The following is a 23446-nucleotide window of genomic DNA, read 5'->3' on the forward strand; positions in this document are numbered from 1 at the left end:
CTGAATGGACCGTTGGCTTGATGGCGTGTCTGCCACTCGGCTACCGATGTTAGTGTCTATCCGATCGGGGACTACGCAAGTAGGTGATGCCGATCGGCGCGTCATCGGTTGGCACTTGGAAAGTTTTGTTTGCCAACGGTTGTCTTGCCGTTCCGGCAGTGGTCAACGCTGATATCCCTAGAAACTTCTCGGGATTTGTGTAAATCACCGCCATTAAGGCTGAGCACGCGACCACGCCCGCATAATGGTGCTCATTAAATGCGACCCGTGAGTGGGCGCCACGTGGTCGCGCAGCCGTCACCGCTCGCTCGAGCTGTCAGGGCTGATATGACCTTTGGCTTTTCGAATTCGACGGTCAGATCCGCTCCTCGGATCCCGTGACCTGGATCAGACGGCTCCGGTCGATTGAGCCCAACGTTTATAAGGACATCTCCTCTTCCCCAGCCGCTTCGCGTTATCGCATGCGCATCCGAAGGCTTCCACTCCATCTCGTTCAATGTTCCGGCGAACTCGTTTCTTTGCATTCCGGTGATCCCTCGCCTCCTCCTTCGGTCATATCTTTCGTAAGGCCCCTTCGCCCTTTTCCTTTCAGTTCTTTTGCGTTTCTCTTTGCACTCTCGCCGTATTCGTGCCCCCCTTAGACACTGTTCCGGCCATTCTTCTCGTTAACCCCCACCATCTCTTGCTTCGGCCCTTGTCCTGATAATGGCTAGTTCCTCTCGCCTGTCCGACCTCGCCCCCGACCTCTGGTATACCACCACGGAGAGCTGATTTGACGAGAGGGATGCACTGAGCCTCACCCGAACCTTCAAACTTCCTTCTGACCATGAACTAATACTTGCCACCCCATCCGACCGGCCACACAACCCTCCGACCGACGCTGTTTACTTTTTCCGAGACCAATTTGTGGCCGGTCTACACTTTCCTGTTCATCCGTTCATCATTGAGGTGTGCAACTACTTCCGCCTCCCGCTCGGCCAACTTGTCCCAAACTCCTTTAGGTTGCTGTGCGGGGTAGTTGTCCTCTTTAGGCTGCACGACATCCCCTTAGTCCCCAAGACTTTCCACTATTTCTAATATCCAAAACAGTCTGAGTGGGGAACCTTCCTCTTCCAGTCGCGGATCGGTCTTGTTTTCTTCGACAAAATGTCGACCTCGAACAAACATTGGAAGGAGAACTACTTTTATCTTCGTTTTCTCGAGCGGCCACCTTTCCGAACTAAATGGCAGACCACCGTGCCGAGCCCGCCAGACCTTGGCAAATACAAGAGTTAGCCAGATTATCTCCACGCAGCCAATCTGCGGCCGGGTAGAGATTCAACATCCACAAGCCGCTTTGCGAGGATGTGCTGTACATATTCGGATTGAGCCTGATCCGAACCAAGCTTCTGAGCAGCATGGGTAAATGTTTTTCTCACCCCCCTTCCTTTTGGTCTAACTGATTTATTCTTCTTTTATGCAGCCAACATCATGTGGCGGGCCAAGGCTACTGATCGGATGAGGTTGAAAGCTGTCGAGGTAGAGGGGAGATGGCTGATCTGGGCATCGAACCGGTCGGCTCACACGAGGTTGAAAGCGAAGAAGCTCCACCTGCAGTTGGAGAGTTGGACGTTCGGCTCCCTACAACCGAGACGGTCAATGATGCTATATCGTCTGCCGAACATCCGGAGTCGGAAGACGCGGGGCACTCGGTCGAGGACTCCCCCTTGGTGATACACAAAAGGCGTCGGACAGACCTTCACACCCACTTAGCTACATCTGTGGAACCGGTGACAGAGCAGGTCAGTGCCCCCTCTGCAGTAATCACCCCGGCCCCCGCCTCAGTCGAGGCCATCTTTTCGAACCGAACTCCCTCCCAGCTTGATCTACCAGTAGCTTCCCTTGAAGTGCAGCCCGTCAGTTCCCAGCCCCGAGCTCATCTTCGGCTTCGACGGTCAGGTATAATTTTCGCTCCGCTCAGCGAGTCGTCCGGCCGCGCAGCCTCAGCCCAGTCGGATCTGAGCGGTCGTCGAGTGGTTAAAGCCATCCTCCATCTCCCCACAGAAGAATTTCTTCTGGCGGCTGATTGGTCAGTTGCCCCGGAGTATTAGATCACTATTCGCGGATAGCTCGCCAAAATATGGGAGGATGCGAGGGACCGCGTTGCCTTGATGACTCCCGGTCAGCTCGGCGACATCCACTTGCAGCAAGCTACCGGGGTATGCTCCTCAACCTACTACATGGCTATTTAAATTGGTTCTTGATATTATTTCGTTTTGAGTATAGAACTAGGTGGAGAACATCGTGGTTAGCAATCGTTTGGCTGCGCTAGAGGAATAGTTGAAAAAACTTCAGATTTCTGGAGGGGCACCTGCTCAGGGGCTTTCGTACGCCACGCTTCGGTCCGAACTGAACAAGATAGAGAAACTGCTTGCGGCCGAGCGGCACAAATCTTCTGGTCTGGAAACCAGGGTAGCTGGGCTTGAAGCCCAGGTTAAATCTCACGACCAGGAGATTAAGCTGGCGACCAACAGAAAGAATAGGGTCGTCCCTGGTTTAGAAGCACAGAATGTGCAGGCCCGAGCGCTGGAGCAGCGCACCCAAGAATTAGCCGACCTGCTATCCACCGAGCGAGAAACCCGATCGGCTGTTGAAGCTAAATTTCAATGAGATAAGAAGGATCTCCAAGACGCTCTCGAAGCTTCCCGAGCTGCACTAAAGGAATATCAAGACGGTGAATCAAGCCTCTTCGCGGTGATGAAGTAGAACTATTTCCGCTCGGACTAATTTGGCGAGAAGTTTAGCGATCAGGTAGTCCTGGCCTTTGAGGAAGTCATCCGGGCTATAACTGCTTATCTGAAGGCTAAGGGTCATCTCCCTGAGACTGCATCTATCCCCCCCCCCCCCCCAAAGACATGGCCGGACTGCTGGAAACCATCCCTGAACCTATCTTTGATGTCCTGGAGTGAGGAGCGTCTTTAGCTTGTCTTTGTCTATTTTGAAATTTCATCTGTATGCTCGTCATTCCATGAGTTAATATTATCCGCTTTTATCTGACTTTTAGCCCACTTGCCTATGTATTCTTATACGACGAGTCAATATAAAATTCCGATTCTGCTAATGTTACTCCTTCGCACGCATTCTTTCCGAGCGGCATTTGGTGGTCTTCGGGCTAGGGGGTTTATAGTCGCCAGTCCGACTCTGGGATATAACGTCGCCACTCGACGGTCTTCAAGCTGGGGTTTTTATAGTCGCTGGTTCGACTCTGGGATTTAACATCGCCGCTCGACGGTCTTCGGGCTGGGGGGTTTATAGTCGCCGGTCCGACTCTAGGATTTAACGTCGCCGCTCGACGGTCTTCGGGCCGGGGGGTTTATAGTCGGCGGTCCGAATCTGGGATTTAACGTCGTCGCTCGACGGTCTTCGGGCAGGGGGGTTTATAGTCGCCGGTCCAATTCTGGGATTTAACGTCGTCGCTCGACGGTCTTCGAGTCGGGATTTTTATAGTCGCCGGTCCGACTCTGGGATTTAACATCGCCGCTCGACGGTCTTCGGGTCGAGGGTTTTTAGTTGTCAGTCCTGTTAGGACCAAAAGTAGCTAGAGGGGGGGTGAATAGCTCGTCGCGTTCGCTCGTTGCTCGGCGTTGCTTGTTCCTTCAAAGATGTGCAGCGGAAAATACAGAAACAATCACACAACGCTAACACGGTTGGTTTACTTGGTATCCACCTCACAAGAGGTGACTAATCCAAGGATCCACACCAACACACACACCCTCCACTAAATAAAACTCTCCTTTATGGTAACTACCAAGGGCGGAGAGGCCCTACAAGACTCAATACAAGAAGAGAGGGAAAGGATACAAGAAATACAAGCTTACAAGCTTACAATGAGTATAAACCCTAACCCTAGCTTCTCTTCTTGGCTTTGATCCGCCTCTTGACTTGGAAAACTTCCAAGATCCTTCAAGAACTAGCGATCTGAGCTTTGTGAGTGCTGTGGAGGAGCTGGCGAGAAATCTGGAGTGAATCGGAGAAGAGATGCCGAAGGAAATGAACGCCTGCGGCCTTTATCGACGCCAACGGTCGGATCCCGATCGATTCGAATGTTCCCAATCGATCGGGGAGGCTTTGGATCGATCCACGGATCGATCCAGAGCACCTCTGTGCTCTGGAAAAGCGCCTGGATCGATCCACGGATCGATCTAGCGCTTATCGCGCGAAGCAGCCGCGTCCCAATCGATCCACAGATCGATTGGAACATCTGGATCGATCCACGGATCGATCCAGAGGCTCTCTGTTCGCTTAGGAGAAGCCTGGATCGATCCACTGATCGATCCAACACTTGGTTTTTGCCCAAAACCAAGTTTCAAGCCTCTCAAACCAACATCCGGTCAACCTTGACCTGTTGGTACATCATGCCTAGCATCTGGTCACTCCTTTGACCTGCTAGGACTTCCCACCAAGTGTCTGGTCAATCCCTTTGACCCACTTAGACTTTTCTATTCATGCCAAGTATCTGGTCACTCCCTTGACCTACTTGGACTTCCATCAGATGTCTGGTCAATCCCTTTGACCTATCTGTATTTCCTCGTGCCAAGTATCCAGTCAATCCTTTGACCTACTTGGACTTCCCAACACCAGATGTCCGATCATCCTTGATCCATCTGGATTTTCCCTTGCCTGGCTTCACTCACCAGGACTTTCACCTAGCTTCACTCACTAGGGTTTTCCATCTGCCTAGCTTCACTCACTAGGGCTTTCACCTGGCTTCACTCACCAGGACTTTCACCTAGCTTCACTCACTAGGGTTTTCCTTCTGCCTGGCTTCACTCACCAGGACTTTCACCTAGCTTCACTCACTAGGGTTTTCACCTGGTTTCACTCACCAGGACTTTCACCTAGCTTCACTCACTAGGATTTTCCTTCTGCCTGGCTTCACTCACCAGGACTTCCCTGTCAAGTATCCGGTCAACCTTGACCTACTTGACTCTTCTTCAATCAATTTCTTATTGTCAAACATCTAAACTCAAACCAAGACTCAGCTTGGTCACCCAGGTCAACCTTGACCTGAGGGATGTTGCACCAATAGGTCCGACTCTGGGATTTAACGTCACCGCTCAACGGTCTTCAGGTCGGGGGGTTTATAGTCGTCAGTCCGACTCTGGGATTTAACGTCGTCGCTCGATGATCTTCGGGCCGGGGGGTTTATAGTCGCCGATCCGACTCTGGGATTTAACGTCGCCACTCGACGGTCTTCAAGCCGGAGTTTTTATAGTCGCTGGTCGGACTTTGGGATTTAACGTCACCGCTCGATGGTCTTCGGTCCGAGGGGTTTATAGTCACCGGTCTGACTCTGGGATTTAACGTCACCACTCGACGGCCTTCGGGCCGGGGGGTTTATAGTCGTCAGCCCGACTTTGGGATTTAACGTCGCAGCTCGACGGTCTTCCTTCGGTATAAATTGTTCCTTTGATTTTACTCCTACGGTCAAAAGATACAACAGGATTGAACATTATGAGTTACAATGGAACACCTTTCACCTAGCTTGGTACGGCTGGAGGTGATTTGTGCTCCACGGTTGCTCTAGCTTCCGCCCATCTTCATCCTCGAGGTAATAGGCGCCCGAATGGAGCTTTTCTATAATCTTGAACGGCCCAGCCCAAGGAGCTCCCAGCTTGGTCATGTCGCCGATTGGCTTGACTTTCTTCCAAACAAGATCGTCGACCTGAAAAGATCTGGGAATTACCCGTCTGTTGTAGCTTTGCCTCATCCTCTGCCGGTACACCATCAATCGAACGACGGCCTTGGCTCGCGTCTCGTCCACCAAGTCCAGCTCCAAATGCCTCCGCTCAGCAATGTTCTCGTCGTAGACTTTGATCCGGTCGGATTCTACCCCGTCTTCTACCGGGACGATGGCTTCTCCACCGTACACCAGGTGAAAAGGGGTCGCTCCTGTTCCCTCCTTGGGCATTGTTCGGAGCGCCCATAATACCCCGGGCAGCTCGTCTACCCAACTGCCACCTTCATGGTCGAGCCGAGCCTGGAGAACTCGTAAGATCTCACGATTGGTGACTTCGGCTTGCCCGTTACTTTGGGGATACGCTACAGAGGTGAAGGCTTGCTGAATGTTGTACCCCTCGCACCATTCCTTGAGCTGCTGACCCGAGAACTGCCTCGCATTATCAGAGATGAGCCGTCGCGGGATGCCGAATCGACAAATGATATGCTGCCGTATAAATTTCTTGACCATTTCCTCGATTATTTTAGCTAGTGGCTCGGCTTCAATCCACTTGGAAAAATAGTCCACTACTACTAGCAGGAACTTTCGCTGTCCGGTCGCCATTGGAAATGGTCCCACAATGTTCATGCCCATTGATTGAACGGGCAGGACACCGTGGAAGTTTTTAATTCTTCCGCGGGACGATGTGAGAAACTGTGGTACCATTGGCAGGATAAGCACGTGGCGACTGTTCGGGCGGCATCCTCCTATAAAGTCGGCCAAAAATAGCCGGCCAAAAGAATCTTCCTCGCCAACGAGCGACCGCCCGGATGCCCGCCACATGAGCCTTGGTGTACTTCTTGCAAAATGTAGTCCACATCTTCCGGACCGACGCATTTAAGCAGAGGCCTAGATAATGCTTTTTTGTAGAGCTGGTCACCAATGAGGACGAACCGACCAGCTCTTCTTCTGAGCATATGTGCCTCCGACCGATCGGACGGCGTTGTTCCAGACTTCAGAAACTCTGTTATAGTCGTTCGCCAATCATTTGGAAATGTGAGTCCCTCCATCTGATCGATGTGGACGAGCAGGGACACTTGCTCGACTGGTTGCTCAATGACGATTGGTGATATTGAACTGGCCAACTTAGCCAGTTCATCTGCAGCCTGATTGGCTGCGCGGGGGATCTTCTGTATCACGACCTGTCAGAAACCGACCCTTAGTTTGGCGAAGACTTCCGCATAAAGCTTGAACCTAACGTTGCTTATCTCAAATGCTCCCGAAAGTTGCTGAGCGACCAACTGTGAGTCTGAATGGATTAAAACATTGCTAGCTCCCACATGCCGAGCAGCCTGCAAACCTTCTATAAGCGCCTCATACTCCACTTCGTTGTTGGTTGCTTTATAGTCCAGCCGTATGGACAGGTGCATTCATTCTCCGTGGGGGGGAAACCAGCAACACGCCTACTCCACTTCCCTGCCGAGTGGAAGATCCATCTACATACACCTTCCAGGTGGCTTCGGACTCGGGATTTTGTACCTCAGTGATGAAGTCTGCCAACGACTATGCCTTAATTGCTGTCCGAAGCTGATACTGTATGTCAAACTCGCTAAGCTCTATGGTCCATTTGATCAGTCGCCCGGACCCCTCGGCGTCTAGTAGAACTCGACTTAAGGGGTTGTTCGTCATGACAATGATCGTATGCCCCAGAAAATAGGGTCGGAGCCTTCGAGCGGCTAGAACAAGTGCGCAGGCAAGCTTCTCAAGACCAGTGTAGCGAGACTCAGCATCCTTTAGAATGTGACTAAGGAAATACACTGGCTGTTCTTCGCCGTTCTGCTGAACTAGCGCTGAATTGACCGCATGCTTGGTTGAAGACAAATAAATGCGGAGAGACTCGCCGACAGATGACTTAGCTAATACAGGTAATGAGTTTAGGTAGGCCTTCAATTCTTCAAACGCTCGGTCACACTCCTCATCCCATTGGAATTTGATTGCCCAGCGCAGGATCTTGAAGAAGGGCATGCTCCGATCGGCCGTCTAAGAGATGAACCGGGAGAGCGCTATTATGCGGCCCGTAAGGCGTTGGACTTCCTTCAAGTTTCGGGGCGGCGACATATCCTGTAGCGCTTTGACCTTGCTAGGGTTGGCCTCAATGCCTCGCTCGGTGACTATGTAGCCTAAGAAACGGCCACTTTTTGCTCAGAACAGACACTTCTGTGGGTTCAACTTGATCCCGTACGCCCGTAATGTCTGGAAAGTTTCCTCTATATCTGCACAGAGGTCGGTTGCTCGGAATGATTTAATGAGTATATCGTCAACATATACCTCTAGGTTTCGCCCGATCTGCTTCCGGAACACCTTGTTCATGAGTCGCTGGTACGTAGCCCCTGCGTTCTTCAATCCGAATAGCATAACGTTGTAGGAGTAAGTGTCGTCCGCCGTGATGAAACTAACCTTCTCTTGTTCTTTCTGGGAGAGTGGCACCTGGTGATAACCCTGATATGCATCCAGCATGCATATCAGTTCGCACCCGACAGTCGAATCCACCATTTGGTCAATCTGGGACAGTGGGTAAAAATCCTTCGAACACACCTTGTTCAGGTCGCAGAAGTCGATGCAGACTCTCCATTTGTTTCCGGGCTTGGAGACTAGCACCATATTTTGCAAGCCATCTTGGGAACTATACCTCGCGTATGTGGCCGACCTCCAGAAGCTTCTCGACTTCTGCCCGTATTATGACGTTCTACTGGGCACTATAGTCCCGCTTCCTCTGCTTGACGGGCCAAACGTCCGGCCGGACATGTAGCTTGTGCTGCGCAACGCTCGGCGAGATTCCTGGCAGCTCGTGCGTCGACCACGCGAAGACATTATGATTTTGTTAGAGACATCTGGTCAGCTCCTCCTTCTGGCATGCCTCCTGGTCGGAGGCTATGAACGTCGTGGCCTCCGATCGAGCCGGATGAATCTGTACCTCCTCCTTTTCTTCATAAACAAAAGTAGGTGGCTTCTCGGTTATAGTATTTACCTCGATACGGGGGGCCTTCCGAGCGGACCTCTACTCTGCTCACACCATCTCCACATATCAACGTCGCGCTGCCAACTGATCACCTTTAACTTCTCCCACTCGGTCTTCCACGGGGAATTTGATCTTCTGATGGAAAGTTGAGACGACCGCCCGAAACTCGTTGAGAGCTGGTCGGCCCAAAATGACGTTGTACGCTGAGGGAGCGTCCACAACGATGAAGTTAGCAGCCCGCGTCCTTCTGAGTGGTTCTTCTTCGAGTGAAATGGCCAACTTAATCTGACCGACTGGTTAAACCTCGTTACCCGTGAATCCGAACAAGGGTGTGGTCATCGATAGTAGCTCCGCCCTGACGATCTGGAGCTGGTCGAATGCTTTCTTGAAGATGATGTTGACCGAACTCCCTGTGTCAATAAAGATGCGATGAATAGTATAGTTTGCTATTACCGCTCGGATGATGAGGGCGTCATCGTGCGGCACTTCGATTCCCTCGAGGTCACCTGGACCAAAGCTGATCGCCGGCCCGCTCGCCTTCTCTTGGCTGTATCCCACAGCATGTATTTCCAGTCGTCGGGCATACGACTTGCGGGTGTGGTTGGAGTCACCACTTGTTGGCCCACCAGCGTTGATGTTGATTTCCCCCCCCCCCAGCGGAATTACTTCTATTTTCTTCCTCCCGAGCAGATGGTCTGGCTTGCTCATGGGAGACTCAAGGGTTGGCCCTTGGCTGGTGTTGTTGCTGCTGATGGTGGTGCAGCTCGAGTGAACGTCTAACTATTCACCGCTCGGCGTGCTGATGATGAGCTCGCCTGTCCGGTGAAGGTGACCGGCGGCGATAGATCCTCGGCTCGGGTTGGCTGACCGGGGGGAGACTCCGGCAGTCCCGAGTGTTATGGGTGGCTGATTGATGGATTTTGCAAAACATGGGCGCCCATACCTTGCCTTTTTATCGAGGTCGCTCGGCCGCAATGTGTTGGACTGGTGACCTGGAATCTTGAGGTGGCCTCATCCCCTCGGCACATGGTCCTTTTGGCGGTGGCTGGTTGATGTGTGTTCTCCATTCAGTTTGGGCTGGGGGCTCGCCCGGTGCTTCCTTCTTTCGGGCCGCCTGCGCTTCCTACACATTAATATACTCGCTTGCCTTTTTCAGCATGTGGTCGTAGTCACGCGGCGGCTTACTGATGAGCAAGCGAAAAAAAGTCCCCGTCGACTAGGCCTTGTGTAAAAGCATGCATCATCGTCTCAGACGAGACCGAGGGGATGTCCATAGCTGCTTGGTTGAAGCGCTGGATGTAGGCTCGGAGAGTTTCTCTTGGCCCTTGCTTCATGGAAAAGAGGCTAACACTAGTCTTCTAATAGCGTGGGCTGCTGGCAAAGTGATGGAGGAATGCCGTTCGAAAATCTCTGAAGCTCTTAATTGATCCGTCCGGCAACCTCTGGAACCAGCGTTGAGCCGAACCAGACAATGTAGTAAGGAAGACTCTGCATTTGACCCCGTCGGTGTATTGATGAAAAGTGGCAGCATTATCGAACTTACCGAGATGGTCGTCCAGATCGGTTACACCACTATACTCCCCGATCGATATTGGAGCGTAATGCTTTGGGAGAGGATCTTGCAAGATCGCCATAGAGAACTGACGATTGACCCGCTCGGGGGATGACTTTGCGCGCGACGCTTTCCCCTTTCTGGCGTCCCGCACGGGTGCTTCATCGGACGATCCCTGGTCGGCTAGGGCCAGCTTCGACGGAGTCTGGAACAGTGCCCGATGGAATGGAATAGGGCCAATCGGCGCGTCTCCTGGTGTGCCGATCTGCCCCTTGTTCTGAGCCCAGGTAGAATATTGTTCCGGTAGGTCCTCCATTGTCGCTCGGCCTCTAGAAACCGAGGCGGCCTGCTGCGCTATCCTCTCAGCTTGCGCCTTCTACTGTTGCTCAATCATCTTTGCGGCTCACGCTTGGATGAGTGCCTCAAGCTCCTCGGGAGAGAGCGTTACCATGAGTTGGCGTCCAGCTTCTTCCATCTTCTTGGCTCGGATTCAGGTGTGTTCCCACAGACGGTGCCAATTTGATCCTGTTCGCGCGCTGAGTCGATGGAAACTGGGGACGTGGCGCCCTCTGCTGCTCCCGGGTGATCTCCACAGCAACGTAAGCCTCCGATGAACCTGCAACAAAGCCGGGCCGGGAAGGGGTTCCCGACGATGACCCTCCGACGCTCAAGTCAGGCGATGGCGAGAAGAAATAGAGGCAGAATAAAGACTGTGGCTACAGTAGATGAGGAGAAAAATCATACCTCCGTCGAAGTCCAGGGGTCTTTATATAGGACCCCGGAGAGGCGCGTGCACGCTTCCCAAGGCGTGCACGTTCCTCAAAGCATATCTCAGAATGGTTGTGTCAGAAAAGCATGCCTGACGCCATACCGCAATTGTCCGAGCATATCTCTGCCATGACAGCGGAAACTTCCTCCGTACGATCCTTGGTACTGCCCGGCCGCCGACCATGCTGCTTGTCGGCAGTAGGTGTCTCGAGAATAATATCACTAGCTACCCCCTTTGTCCTCTTCTAAGCCCTTTGTCTCTAATTGGGCCGGACGGGTCGATCGCTCGGCCTCCCGGGCGGTCGAGTATACACGCACCTTGGACCGGGCGAGACGGTCTCTCGGTCACATAATCGGATGGGGCACCAGCTAGTTGTTCTGCAGTTCGGCCGAGCAGCTTGACTACTCGGCTAGAGGTTCCTCCATAAGGGAGCTTGTGAGCGTCGGAAGCTCGACCCAAGGTCGAGCTGTCTTCGTGCCGGCCCGGGATCTACTCAGGCCGGTCGGCCAGGAGACTTCCTCCCCACTCTGTCGGACTTTTGACTCTCCCGTGTCATTGATCCCTTCCTCTGTGGGCCCCACTCCTTACCACCGGATCAGTAATATTCATCAATCTTTCACTATTTGTTTGTGTAGGAGATTATGGGAGTCTTTTGCAAAATGGCACAATCAGTTATTCGGCGTATAGAAATATATTTCCAATATGGGCCCTCGGAGAATATCGCGCTAGTGTATTGGCCCCTTAAGAATACTGAGACTTGCCTTTGCAATGATATGATTAAATTTATTGTGATCAGGGGCGTAGCTACATGGGGCCCAGGGGGTGCGACCGCCCCCTCTGAAATTTTGGGGGAAAAAAATTAATACAATGATTTTTTTAAAAAAATGGATTTAGTTATAAATTCTAAAAAATTCAGGATTTTTTCATAAAATGTTCAATTAAAACAAAAAAAAATCCAAACTTTTTTTTTCTCTCTCCCATTACCCGTACTTTTTTCCCCTCTCCCTTCATGTGTTTTCTTCCTCCTAATCTCCTCTCCTTTTTTCTCTCCTGTGGTCTTTTTTCTCTCATAATCCCCTTATTATTCTTTCCCTAATTTTAATTTTACCCTCAAAATTCTTTTGTCGTACATTGATGTTGTTGTCATCCACGTTGCTATCGTCGTTATCACCAGCACCGTTGTCATTTGCTGCAGCGCTGCCATCGTCGCTTTGCCGACGCTCCACAACAAACGCATTTTGATTGAGGCAAAGTTTTCTTACTTTATCTTTTTTTATTACGAATTTAAGTGTTGGAAAAACATATAGTGTTAATTTTTCATATATGTATAATTTATTTTCTAGTTAAGTATGTCAAATATTTATAGATATTGAGATCTTCTATGCATTTAATGTTTGATTTGTTTATGAAGATGATCAATTTCATTGGCTATCATTCAAAATTTGATCAATTAAATAATATCATTGATTATTTCTCATCATATAATTCACTACAAGAAAACCTGCAATTAACGATAGAATTTAATTTTCATCACTAATTAGCGACTGAAATAAATTATTGTTAGTAATTTAGCGACAAAAATTAAATTTTATTATCAATTCCATCTCTATACTTATTTAACCTCTTTAATTAGCTACGAAAACTTAATTCCCTCGCTATTTTAGCAACAAAATAAGTTTTCGTCTCTATTTTAGCAACTCAATTAAGTTTCTGTCACTAATTAACTTTCTAATTAAGATTTTTATTCTCGATTTTTCTTCCCAGAGCCCTAAAATCTTCCTCTATGATCGACCTTCTCTCCTATCTCTGACATACTGCTCTCCTCTCCTCTTCGATCTCTAGCACTGGCATGCATCTCATCGGTATGCACGATCTTCTCCCGTTCCCTCTCCTCTCTTAGTGACTGCTTGGCGGTGGCCTCACAGCGAGGACTCGCTTTGGCCATAGCCTCACAATGAGGTCTTTCCTTTGTTGCGACCTTACAGTGAGGTAGGGAGGTTGGGCTTGACCTTAGTAGTATGCCGTGATCAACTTGAATTCGCCCCTCCTGAATGCAAATTCTAACTACGCCACTGATTATGATCATAATAAGCTATCGAGTGTGTGTCTATGTGCTCACACATCATGAAAACAAATCGACTAGTATCATGCATGCATTATGGATTCTTACTATGCATATGTCTACTTGTGATGAAATTATGTGATGCACTACTACAATTTTATTGGAGAACCTTTTGCATGGGTTATGTTTGTTTATTTTGCATTTAGTTTAACCTTGTGTTAATGCCTCCGTTCAAGGAAAATAATAATAGTTACTTGTTATTTTTGGCTAGGAAATAAATGCTAAATCGAATTAGAGAACCTCTCTTAAGTTTCAAGTTATGATGAACTATGGGAACAATAAAAGATATCCCTTTACTTGGCTCCAAAATTGCCACCCTCCGTGGAATTGCAAAACCAACACTACAAGAAAAAAGCCTTACAATAACGGTTTTTCACCGTTGTCGTAGCCCCTTTCGGATTGTTGTTAAAGGTTGTGTTGTTAAAGGGGGTGCTCAAAGACAACAGTTTTTAACCGTTGTCTTTGAAGATAGACAACAATTTTACAACGGTAAAAACTCGTTGTTTTGTCATTGACAACAGTTTTTCACCGTTGTCTTTGAACGTATGTCTTTAATAATAGGCTCTTCAACAACAGTTTTGAACTGTCTACGACAACGGCTAAAAACCGTTGTCTTTTTAGCCAATGATAATGGTTTGACAATGATTAAAAACTGTTGTCTTTTTAGCCAACAATGTTATTTAACATCAGTTTGACAATGATTTTTCACTATTGTCTTTTAATGTCATTGACAACAGTTTCACATATTTAAACTGATATCTTTGGGTACAATATACAATATTTTGACAATAAATAAAAAATTGAATTTTTTCCATCATTTAATAACCATTATTTTATTTAAATAATATATTTACAAAATATCATATATCAAAAACCTACAATCCGATCCAAACATCATAATCCAGTGCAAATTTCATTAAAGTACCAAACATCATCATCCAAACATCATTAAAGTACCAAACATCAACATCCAAACATCACAAAAGTTTACAAAACTATATAGTACCCATAACAATATATCACACATATATATGAAGTCCAAAATATCTTGTTTTGTTGTATCAAATCTTCTCTACCTATGCATCTTCTAAATACCCTGTGCATCTTCTAAACACCATATCGAGAACTGCAACCTTTTCTGCTTTCTCCTCCCTCCTAGCTTCTCTTTTCTTCTCTGTTCTGGGTATGGTCATTATCTTTTCCCTGAGGTAAATAGCATATGATTGCAAGTTAAGTCATTTCCCAGGAGAAAATGGCGTAAAGATGATGATGACAAAGACGCTGTACACATTTGAATATGATAACAATACTTCTTTCTAGGCACAAACTAAAATTACTGCATACCTCACTTTCAGTTCAAGTTATCTACAAAATATCATTGATCAAGAACCTACAATCCAAACATCATCATCCAAACATCATTAAAGTACCAAACATCAACATCCAAACATCACCAAAGTTTACAAAACTAAATAGTACCCATAACAATATATCACACATATATATGCATTGAAACTTAACAGACTTTATTGATATGAACACTTAACATCATAAATGTTCAAGCTTGTCACTTTTCCCTGCATCAATAATGCATTGAAACAAGGTATCACGCAACCAATCCACGACAGTTTGCATGTCATTCGAAATTGAAAAGTAAACTTTTGTTAGCAAAAAAGACAACTTGATAACATGCACTATGAAGGTGAGACTAGGGGAAATTATCAGGTCATTTTACACTATAATGGAATAAATCCTGGTTAGGACCTGATTAATATGGAACTAAACAGGCTACACTATACAAAAAAGTAAATTTCAATAGAGGGAGAATACATATAAAAATCATACTTTTAGTTCAAAGATGGAACAAACCTGAGCACGAATAAAGCCAGAAAGAGCAAAAGTGGTATACTGGCCGGTGTACACTCCATTATCATCCAAGTGTCCAATATTGATTTGGACGGATGCGTGATCCTTGCCAGTGATTAGTCTGTTCGTAGCAGAACTAGGGGAGAAAACGAAAGTTGGAAAAAACATCACAATAATCAACATAATCGATCAATATATCCATGCTACAGAAGATCTAATTACTAATAAGATAATCACCATTTTCTAAGGATATAAAGATTCATCATGTCACCCGCTTTGTTCTGCATCTTGAAAGTGATATCGCTTCCCTAGATTCACAAATATGTGACCAAATTACCTGATAACACAATAAAAACAATTAGGGAAAAATATTTGACCAAATCACCTTATAATAAACATAGCCTTCAAGCACATAAAATACGAAAATAAAATTCAAGAAACTCAAAGACATACCACTACTTTGTGGACCCATGATAGAAACTACAGCATAGGAGAATCCATGCTCTGCCAACTTCACTGGCTTCATAAAGTGTTCAAGACTCGTGACATTGAATACACCATCTCCGTCAATCAGTTGGATAGAGCAACATTCATTAGCCATTTTTGCTTAAAAAAAGAAGAAAACAGTAATTGATGTGAGGTCAAAAACAATCCTTTAACCGACACATAGACATCAATTGAATTATTGCATTATAGAAGTGAAGTAATAATCCTTTAACATGACAGACATAATAGATTACTCATATCACAAGCCAATGCATATAACTTATCATACAACTATACTTATTGGTATTGATGGAGTCTATTTGTTGATCCATTCCATTGGATTGTAGGTTATTTTCTTTGTAACGACTTGGATGCTGAGATCTCTAGTTATGGTATCATCTCCTAGAAGCCAACATGACTACATGAAAGGCAAGCAAGGTCATGGACTCTAGTGAGTACTTAGATAGACTTGAACCTTCCTAAAGTATCATCTCTAGTAATGGTACAATCGTTTTTCAGAAACTTAAGGGGAAGTTGTTGATGTAGTTGTACTTGAGTTGGACTCATTTTAATGTGTTAGTAAAATGTATGACGTTATGTTTAAGTTGGACAAAACCTCTATATCCTGAAGCTTTAATCCATACATCAAACTTTAATGAGAAAAGTAAATGACCAAATTAAAGATAAAAATATGTTATAGCTACATGCGCAAAAGGCAAAAATAACATATTCTGATGCATAAAGCAGTTATTGGGTTGCGCGAGTAATCCAATAAAGCATCAGGCTGAAGACATTCAGAACATAAAAATAGGGGAACTTAAAGAACAGTGATTATTGGGCTATTAGATCAAATACCAAACTAAAGCATCAGGCTGAAGACATTCAGAACATAAAAATAGGGGAACTTAAAGAACAGTGATTCCTATTTCAGAAATTCAGATATCATTTATTTGTGACACCCAAGAAATGTTGCAAGTATTCTGCAAACAAATCGAAGTAACATCAACCTTAAGTTTAGCATGGAAAACTTTTGATCGGGTTAAGTAGACATTACTGTCCTGTCTGAAAGGATCTCTTACTTCCAAAGGCAAGTAATTATCCTACAATAGTAGAAAACACAAGAGGAGAAAACTAAGTAATCTCAAGACTAAAGCAAGATGGATAAGTGAAGTAACAGATAACATAAAGAAGTAGCACCAGGGTTGCAATATCATCAACGCAACCATTGGTGTCGACTTATCACACCTCAGTACGTAGCTCATCGGTTGTCCCAAAGCCAACCACATATCCCTCAAAGGTCCACCATAGTCCATCTAAGGAGCCTCCTTCATCCATGGATTGACGCAGTAAATCAGCTTCGACTTTGTAAAAACAACCTCTTCGCCTTTCCCTTACAACACCTCCTTCGAATCAGAAATTTAAAAAAAAAAAAAAAGGAAAACTTTTTCCAATCTGGAGTGCATTCCCACTATCGAACTGCATTTCGATCCCGCACAAATGAAAAAATAATAATAAATACAAGAATCAGATGAAGGCGTAAAGAAGTTCACCCCTAGTACAGCAAAGAATACCAGCGCATGGCCCGTTGGTCGGGATCAAACCCAAAAAGCAAGGAAACCTAGCATCAAACTCAAGCTCTCCTAAATACCATCAATTCTCCTTACTTCGGGCACCGGCTTCCTTGGTCGAGATGCATCGTAGGGCTCAGTACTCGAAAAACATGGATATGCGAGAGAACTGGGAATCAACTCCGCGGAACGCTAGTCAGAAATGTCTTCGACGAAGGAATCAGATCTATGGGCGACGACGAGCTGATTATTGGGCTGCATGAGTAATCCAGCTTTGCCCTGCAGGGAAGCGTCTCCCTCGCGGTCAGTGACGACTAGGAGGAGGATTTGTAGAAGTAGTGATTATTGGGCAGCACAGCTTGGAAAGGAATGGAGAAGGGGCGACGGGTTTAGGGCTTCGAGAGGAAAGGAGAAGGGACGGTGTGTTTAGGGCTTGGAGAGGAAAGGAGAAAGAAAAATGTGAAGTAGATGAAGAGATCGTAAAGGGGGGAATGCGGCGGCAAAAAAATTTCGAGGAGAGGGAAAGAAAAAACGCTGCTGCAAAAAATGGCGAAGGGGAAAAACGGCGAAGGGAAAAAATAATGGTATTCAACAACACTTAATAGACAACGGTTTTCAAAAACTGTTTCGTAATCCCAAAAAAATAGCGCACATAGATAATAATTTTCAAAAACTGTTGTCGTAGCCTTTAAAAATTGTTGTCGTAGCCCTAAAAAAGCATAAATAGACAACGGTTTTTAAAAACCGTTGTCGTAAGCTAAAAAAACTGCTAAAAGACAACAGTTTTTGTTAAAACCGTTGTTAAAAGGCAAAAAGACAACGATTTGACATAAAACCGTTGTCGTTTGAGTGTTGTTGAATGAGGATTTTCTTGTAATGCAAATGCAGTATGCGGGTTGACTTGAGTTTGAGGCCGCGAAATCTTAGCTAGACCGCCATCTTCTTGAAGCCAGGTGACATAGCTACCCATTTCTCCTATAAATTACATATGGTTAGCATTCACACACTTTGTTCAGTTGCTAGACTCTGTTCCAAATTATCATTCTGGCATCCGACTGGATGGCTCATTTCTGTTCCCTTTTCCTTTTCTTGATTCTATGTTATCAAACAAGACCCACAAGTAACGAAATCAGGGGGGGCGAGAAATAAAATCTTCTCAAAATATAGAAGTTGATTCACAAATAACAGTCACTGTTAAGACAGTTATGATAAACCTTGTCCTGCCAAAAAGCATCAAGAAAGCAAATCGAGTTTTTGATCACCTCCTATGTGGCATAGCTTTAGCTTCGTGGGATTCATCACTTATTCACCTTTCTCGGACTTCCATGTGGCATAGCTTTAGATTCGTGGGATTCATCACTTATTCACCTTTCTCGGACTGGGCACTACGCATGAAGGTGCAGACTTCGCCGATGATAATTTTTTGGGATACTTCTCTTCTGTCCTGCTGGCTATTCCGATGCTCTCCAACATTATGATTGTCAGGGATTGCGTCTCCTCCATGAGCTCTGAGATTTGTTGATATGCTGTAGTTTATGAATAATTTAAAATTCACTGATTATAAAATAATTAAAAATCATCCAAAGGTTGACTATTTTATTTTATGATAATGAATATAATTATGGTTAATTTTTTATATTTATATATCCAAAGATAACAAAGATGTTGAATTAGAGCATATATAATTACCTAGTATATTACATTTTATTTGAGCATCAATTATGCATGTATTGTAATATTACCCAAAGGAGAACTTCAATATGCATTTAAAATTCATATGAATGTTATCTAAATTTTATATTATGATTTACGAATCAAAGAAGTGAAATATGAGCAATCTATATATTATGTTGCTCTTCATTCGTAAGCTTTGTTTAAAATTCATATGAATGTTGTCCTTGTTCGCTTCAGGCGGTCCTCTCTGAGTGAGATGTCCAACTTGATCTGGCTGATCGGCAACACTTCATTGTTTATGAAGTCATAGAGTGGAGTCATCATTGGCAGCAGCTCATTTCGATCAATTTTCAATTCTTCTTGTATATGATATTTACCGAGCTCTTTCTATCAATAAAAGTTCGATGGACTGTATAATTAGCAATTACCGTTCTAATGATTAACGCATCATCGTGGGGAACCTCCACCCCTTATAAATCTTTAGGACCGAAGCTGTTTTCGGGTCCTTCAACTTTCTCTTTGCTGCAACCAACAGCATGGATCTCAAGCCGCCGAGCGTGCGACTTCTTGGCTCGATTAGAATCTCCGTCGGTCTGCCCTCCAGTGATCATTCCTATCTCCCCCCTAGCAGCGTTACTCGAGTTCTCCTCTTCCCTTGCTGATGGTCTAGAAGAGGTTCGAGTAGGGATTTGGTCATTCCTTGGTTGATGACGGCGTGGCTCAGCCGTCCTTTCCTCCCTCCTTCATCCTGCTGATCGGCTTCGTTGTCACCGGTCTGAAAGTGGGGATTGACGACGATATTTGCAGGAGGTTGACCGACTGTCCACCGGGTCGTAGCAGTCGTGGGTGTTATGAGTCATCGACTCGTGGAAGGTGCAAAACATAAGTGCCCGCCTCTTGCCTTTTGGACGAGCGGCTGCCACGTGCTGCACTGCCTGTGCTCGGGACTCATGGGGCGATGGGGCTCCCGACCGAGGCCCCTTAGGTGCTTGATGGTTGTTTGGTTGACACCGGTCGGATGCTCCTACGGGCTCGGGAGTTGTCTCCTTCTTCCTTGCCGCTTGGACTTCTTCCACATTATTGTATTCGTTGACCTTCTTTTGGAGATGACCAAAGTCTGCTGGCGGTCGTCGTACGAACGATCGGAAGAACTCTCCTTCAATGAGCCCTTGGGGTGAAGACATTCACCAATACGTCTGAGGAGGCCGCTGGAATGTCCATCGCCACCTGATTGAAGCGTTGAATATAGACCCTCAGGGCCTCTCGGGGTAGCGAGAATCGATTCACGCTTATCTTCTGGTGTCGGTGACTACTTTCGAAGTGATGTAGGAAAGACGCCCAAAAATCTTTGAAGATGTGTATCGAGTTATTAGGCAGCCGCTTGAACCATCATTGCGCTGATCCAGTTAGAGTAGTAAGGAAGACTCAACATTTTACCCCGTCCGTATACTGATGAAGGATCGTCGCATTGTCAAACTTGGCCAAGTGATCGTCGGGATTAGTCGCTCCATTGTACTCCCCGATCGTCAGCGGGGTATAATGCTTTGGCAAAGGGTCATTTAGTTTCCCCTCCGAAAATTGCTGATTAACTCGCTCGGGCGAGTCGTCTTCCCTCGGTGCTTTTCCCTTTCGTGCATCCCGTATGGGCACCTCATCCGATGAAGATCCCCGGTCTCTATCCGCTCGGCCCCTCTCTTCTTGAGGAGCCCAGAATAACGCTCGGTTGAATGGACCCGGCGCATTAGGGGCTTCTCCATAGGTGTCGATCAGCCTCTTGTTGGGTTCCCGAGCGGATATTTGTTCCTCTTGGTCCCTTTGCTTAGCTCGTCCCACTGCAGAAGTTGTAGGCTCCTGCACTTGTCGATCGGCCAGCGCTTATTCCTGCCATTGCTCCAGTATCTTTGTAACTTGAGCTTGTATTAGTGTGTCGAGATCCTCTCGTGTCGGTGTCACAGTTGTGAGTCATCCAGTGTTATCCATCTTCTTATTTGGATGCAGGCTACGTTCCCACAGACGTCACCAAAATGTTCCTGTTCGAATATGAGAAGTTGGAAAGCCGAGGATGTGGTGACCACCTGACGGGATGAAGACTTGCAAAACATAACCAAAACCAGGGAAGAGGTCCTTGGCGTTGGCTCTCCGACACTCAAGTTAGAAGCAAATGGTGGGAAAAGAAGTCGAGAATCAGAATAATAGATGAATCTTGTCTTTCCTCATACCTGGGATGCCCTTTTATATCTTTCTTAGTGACCTTTCATCTGCCCTTGTTTAATGACATCAATTGTCAGAGGAAGGTTTTTTATCTTGACTTCCGTGCCTTCATGATAGCTGGAGTGTTTTTTTTTGTCTTGACTTCTTTATATTTAATAATAGGCGGAGTGTTCTCTTTTATTTTCTCGTATCCTCCTGTATAATGTTATTACTTGCTCCGGACAGCCGGTCTGAGCGGCTCATTTATCTGCGGATTAGAACACCCGATTACAGGTTATTCTATGCATCCGACCGGAACATGGTATCCATTCATTCGACCGACCCATGGTCCATCCAATCGGTCGGGTGATCCACTCGGCCAGTCCTTTATCGACCGGGATAACCAGCCAGCCGCCACCCTTGGCCGAGGGCGTTGACCACCTTGACTTTGATACACTGTGTCCATTGATCCATGATAGGTGGACTCCTTATCACCGCATCAATGTTAATGGTCGGGAATCAAATGTATCAAATAAGTACCAAACACCCCTTAATAGGAAAACAATGTATTGCATATATGGTACCTTCTTCCACATCGTCATTTCCTTGGTCAATTAATTAATGGTGTTAATGGTCGGGAGTAAAATGAATAAAATGATAATACTTTAAAACTATTAAAAATATTTCTATGAATTTGAACCTCTTGGTGCATTTGAAAAAATAAGATAAATTCTGTAGTGAAATAAAAACAACTTTTATGTTTTTGCTATTGCATTACTCAAGAACTAATGTTTATTTCACTCTTCTTTGGTTGTCTGAATGTATTGCATTTATTCAGGATCATTTATTTTGACAATATCAATGGTAATACTCAATCATTTCTTTCTTTTTGTTTGTGTAGGAGATTATGGGAGTCTTCAACAAAAATTGTATGAGCAGCTATTCATCGTTTCGAAATATATTTCCGATATGGGCTCTCGGAGAATATCGCACTCGTGTGTTGTGCCCTAAAGAACGTAAAATCTTACCTAATACACTGGTATGATTGAAATTATTATGATCATAATAAGCCATTAAATTGTAAAAACAACTAGTATCTTGCATCATGTATCCTGGCTTGGTTATGTAAGTCTCTACTTGTGATTTTAAAATTTTCAGTTTCATAATAAATAATATTTCATAGCAAGTATAAAAAGTTGATGGAATACTAAGATGTATCTCATTGAATTTTAAAAATGTCTATGAATATTTGTTTTCTGTTTTGAGTGGTAATTTTGCCTTTATCATCATAATATCATTTGATGCAACAATCATTTTTCAGTTCATATTCATTTATACTCTCTGCAAACATATCATATACAAAGAATTAAACAATCAATGTTACTAACTGGAGATTGACTTGAGATTGTTGAGATGCCAAAAATTGCACAAGAAAGATTTTGTGAATGCTATCAAGAAAGAAAGCTTCCTTGCTTCTCCACTAAGAACTCTGAAAGTTCCGATAGATCATGTGTAAAATGCCCATGACCGATAAAATCAGACTATAGAAGGAGGTGGTTTTCTCCCCCTGTTATGTCTCAGGAAGTGAAAGCAAGGAACATCTTTTGCAGTTATTTAAGGGTCTCAGCCAAAGGTGCATCAGTTCTCTTGATCAATATCGATGAATCCTCTAGAGTACTCTTCTTCCTTCTATACCTCAACAACTTTTCCTGCAAAAGATTCCAAGTTATCGACCTCGACTATTTCAATGTCAAAGAAATGAATGAACAACCTCTAAGAAAGTGAATGTAGAGATTAGCTAGAGAATCCTTGGGACAAACAATTCAAGTAAAATTGAAAGGGAATGTAACAGTTGGTCCATCAACCATCATCAAGAGTTTAAGACAACAATATTGTGAGGTGTAGGATGTGAAATAGAAACCTAACCAAAAACACTTCATGGAGCATTTGCCCTGAACTAAAAGCCTAACCAAACCACGTAATCCTCTATCTTTGTGCTTATTTTGCTTTTCTTGGGCATACACTTATTTTCATCACTAGCTCTTTTTCATGATACATAACGTTTTAATCTGCAATTTCGCTTGCCCACAGACATAAAATGTGTCTAATTAGGTTACACAATCTCATAAATAGAACACGAGATTTGCTATGCCAACTGATGGAATAAAGTTCTCCGACTAAATGCTCTCTCTATATTGGAATGTCAGAAATTTCATCTCAATTAGTTCGCGTTTTAACTCGGAAGAGTAGACAAACTGGATACTATAAGACGCAATATCGTAGATTTCAGCTGAAAAAAAACCCATGTTTTTTTTACAATCCACTAATCTAGATGAAGGAAGAAGAAACAATTTTCTTTCTCAAAACGAGTGGGTCTGTGGATGGTGGCATACTTCAACTGAAACAATTTTCTTTCTCAAAACGAGTGGCTGAAATTGTGGATGGTGACATACTTCAGCTGAACAATTCTCACACGAGCATGTTATCAAATGTAGATCTGTT

General features: G+C 45.3%; 1 protein-coding gene across 1 annotated transcript in view; it reads left to right on the forward strand.

The window, feature by feature from the left end:
* Positions 1-22039, forward strand: part of LOC122020750 (cycloartenol synthase-like) — a 28362-nt gene extending 6323 nt beyond the window's left edge. Inside the window, exon 12 of the mRNA XM_042578772.1 lies at positions 21846-22039. Within this exon, the coding sequence (XP_042434706.1) occupies positions 21846-21989 (144 nt within the window). The 3' untranslated portion in view covers positions 21990-22039. The remainder of the gene's footprint in view (positions 1-21845) is intronic.
* The last annotated feature ends 1407 nt before the right edge of the window (positions 22040-23446 follow it).

Source organism: Zingiber officinale, chromosome 9A (genome assembly GCF_018446385.1).
Source record: "Zingiber officinale cultivar Zhangliang chromosome 9A, Zo_v1.1, whole genome shotgun sequence".
NCBI classification, from domain to species: Eukaryota; Viridiplantae; Streptophyta; class Magnoliopsida; order Zingiberales; family Zingiberaceae; genus Zingiber; species Zingiber officinale.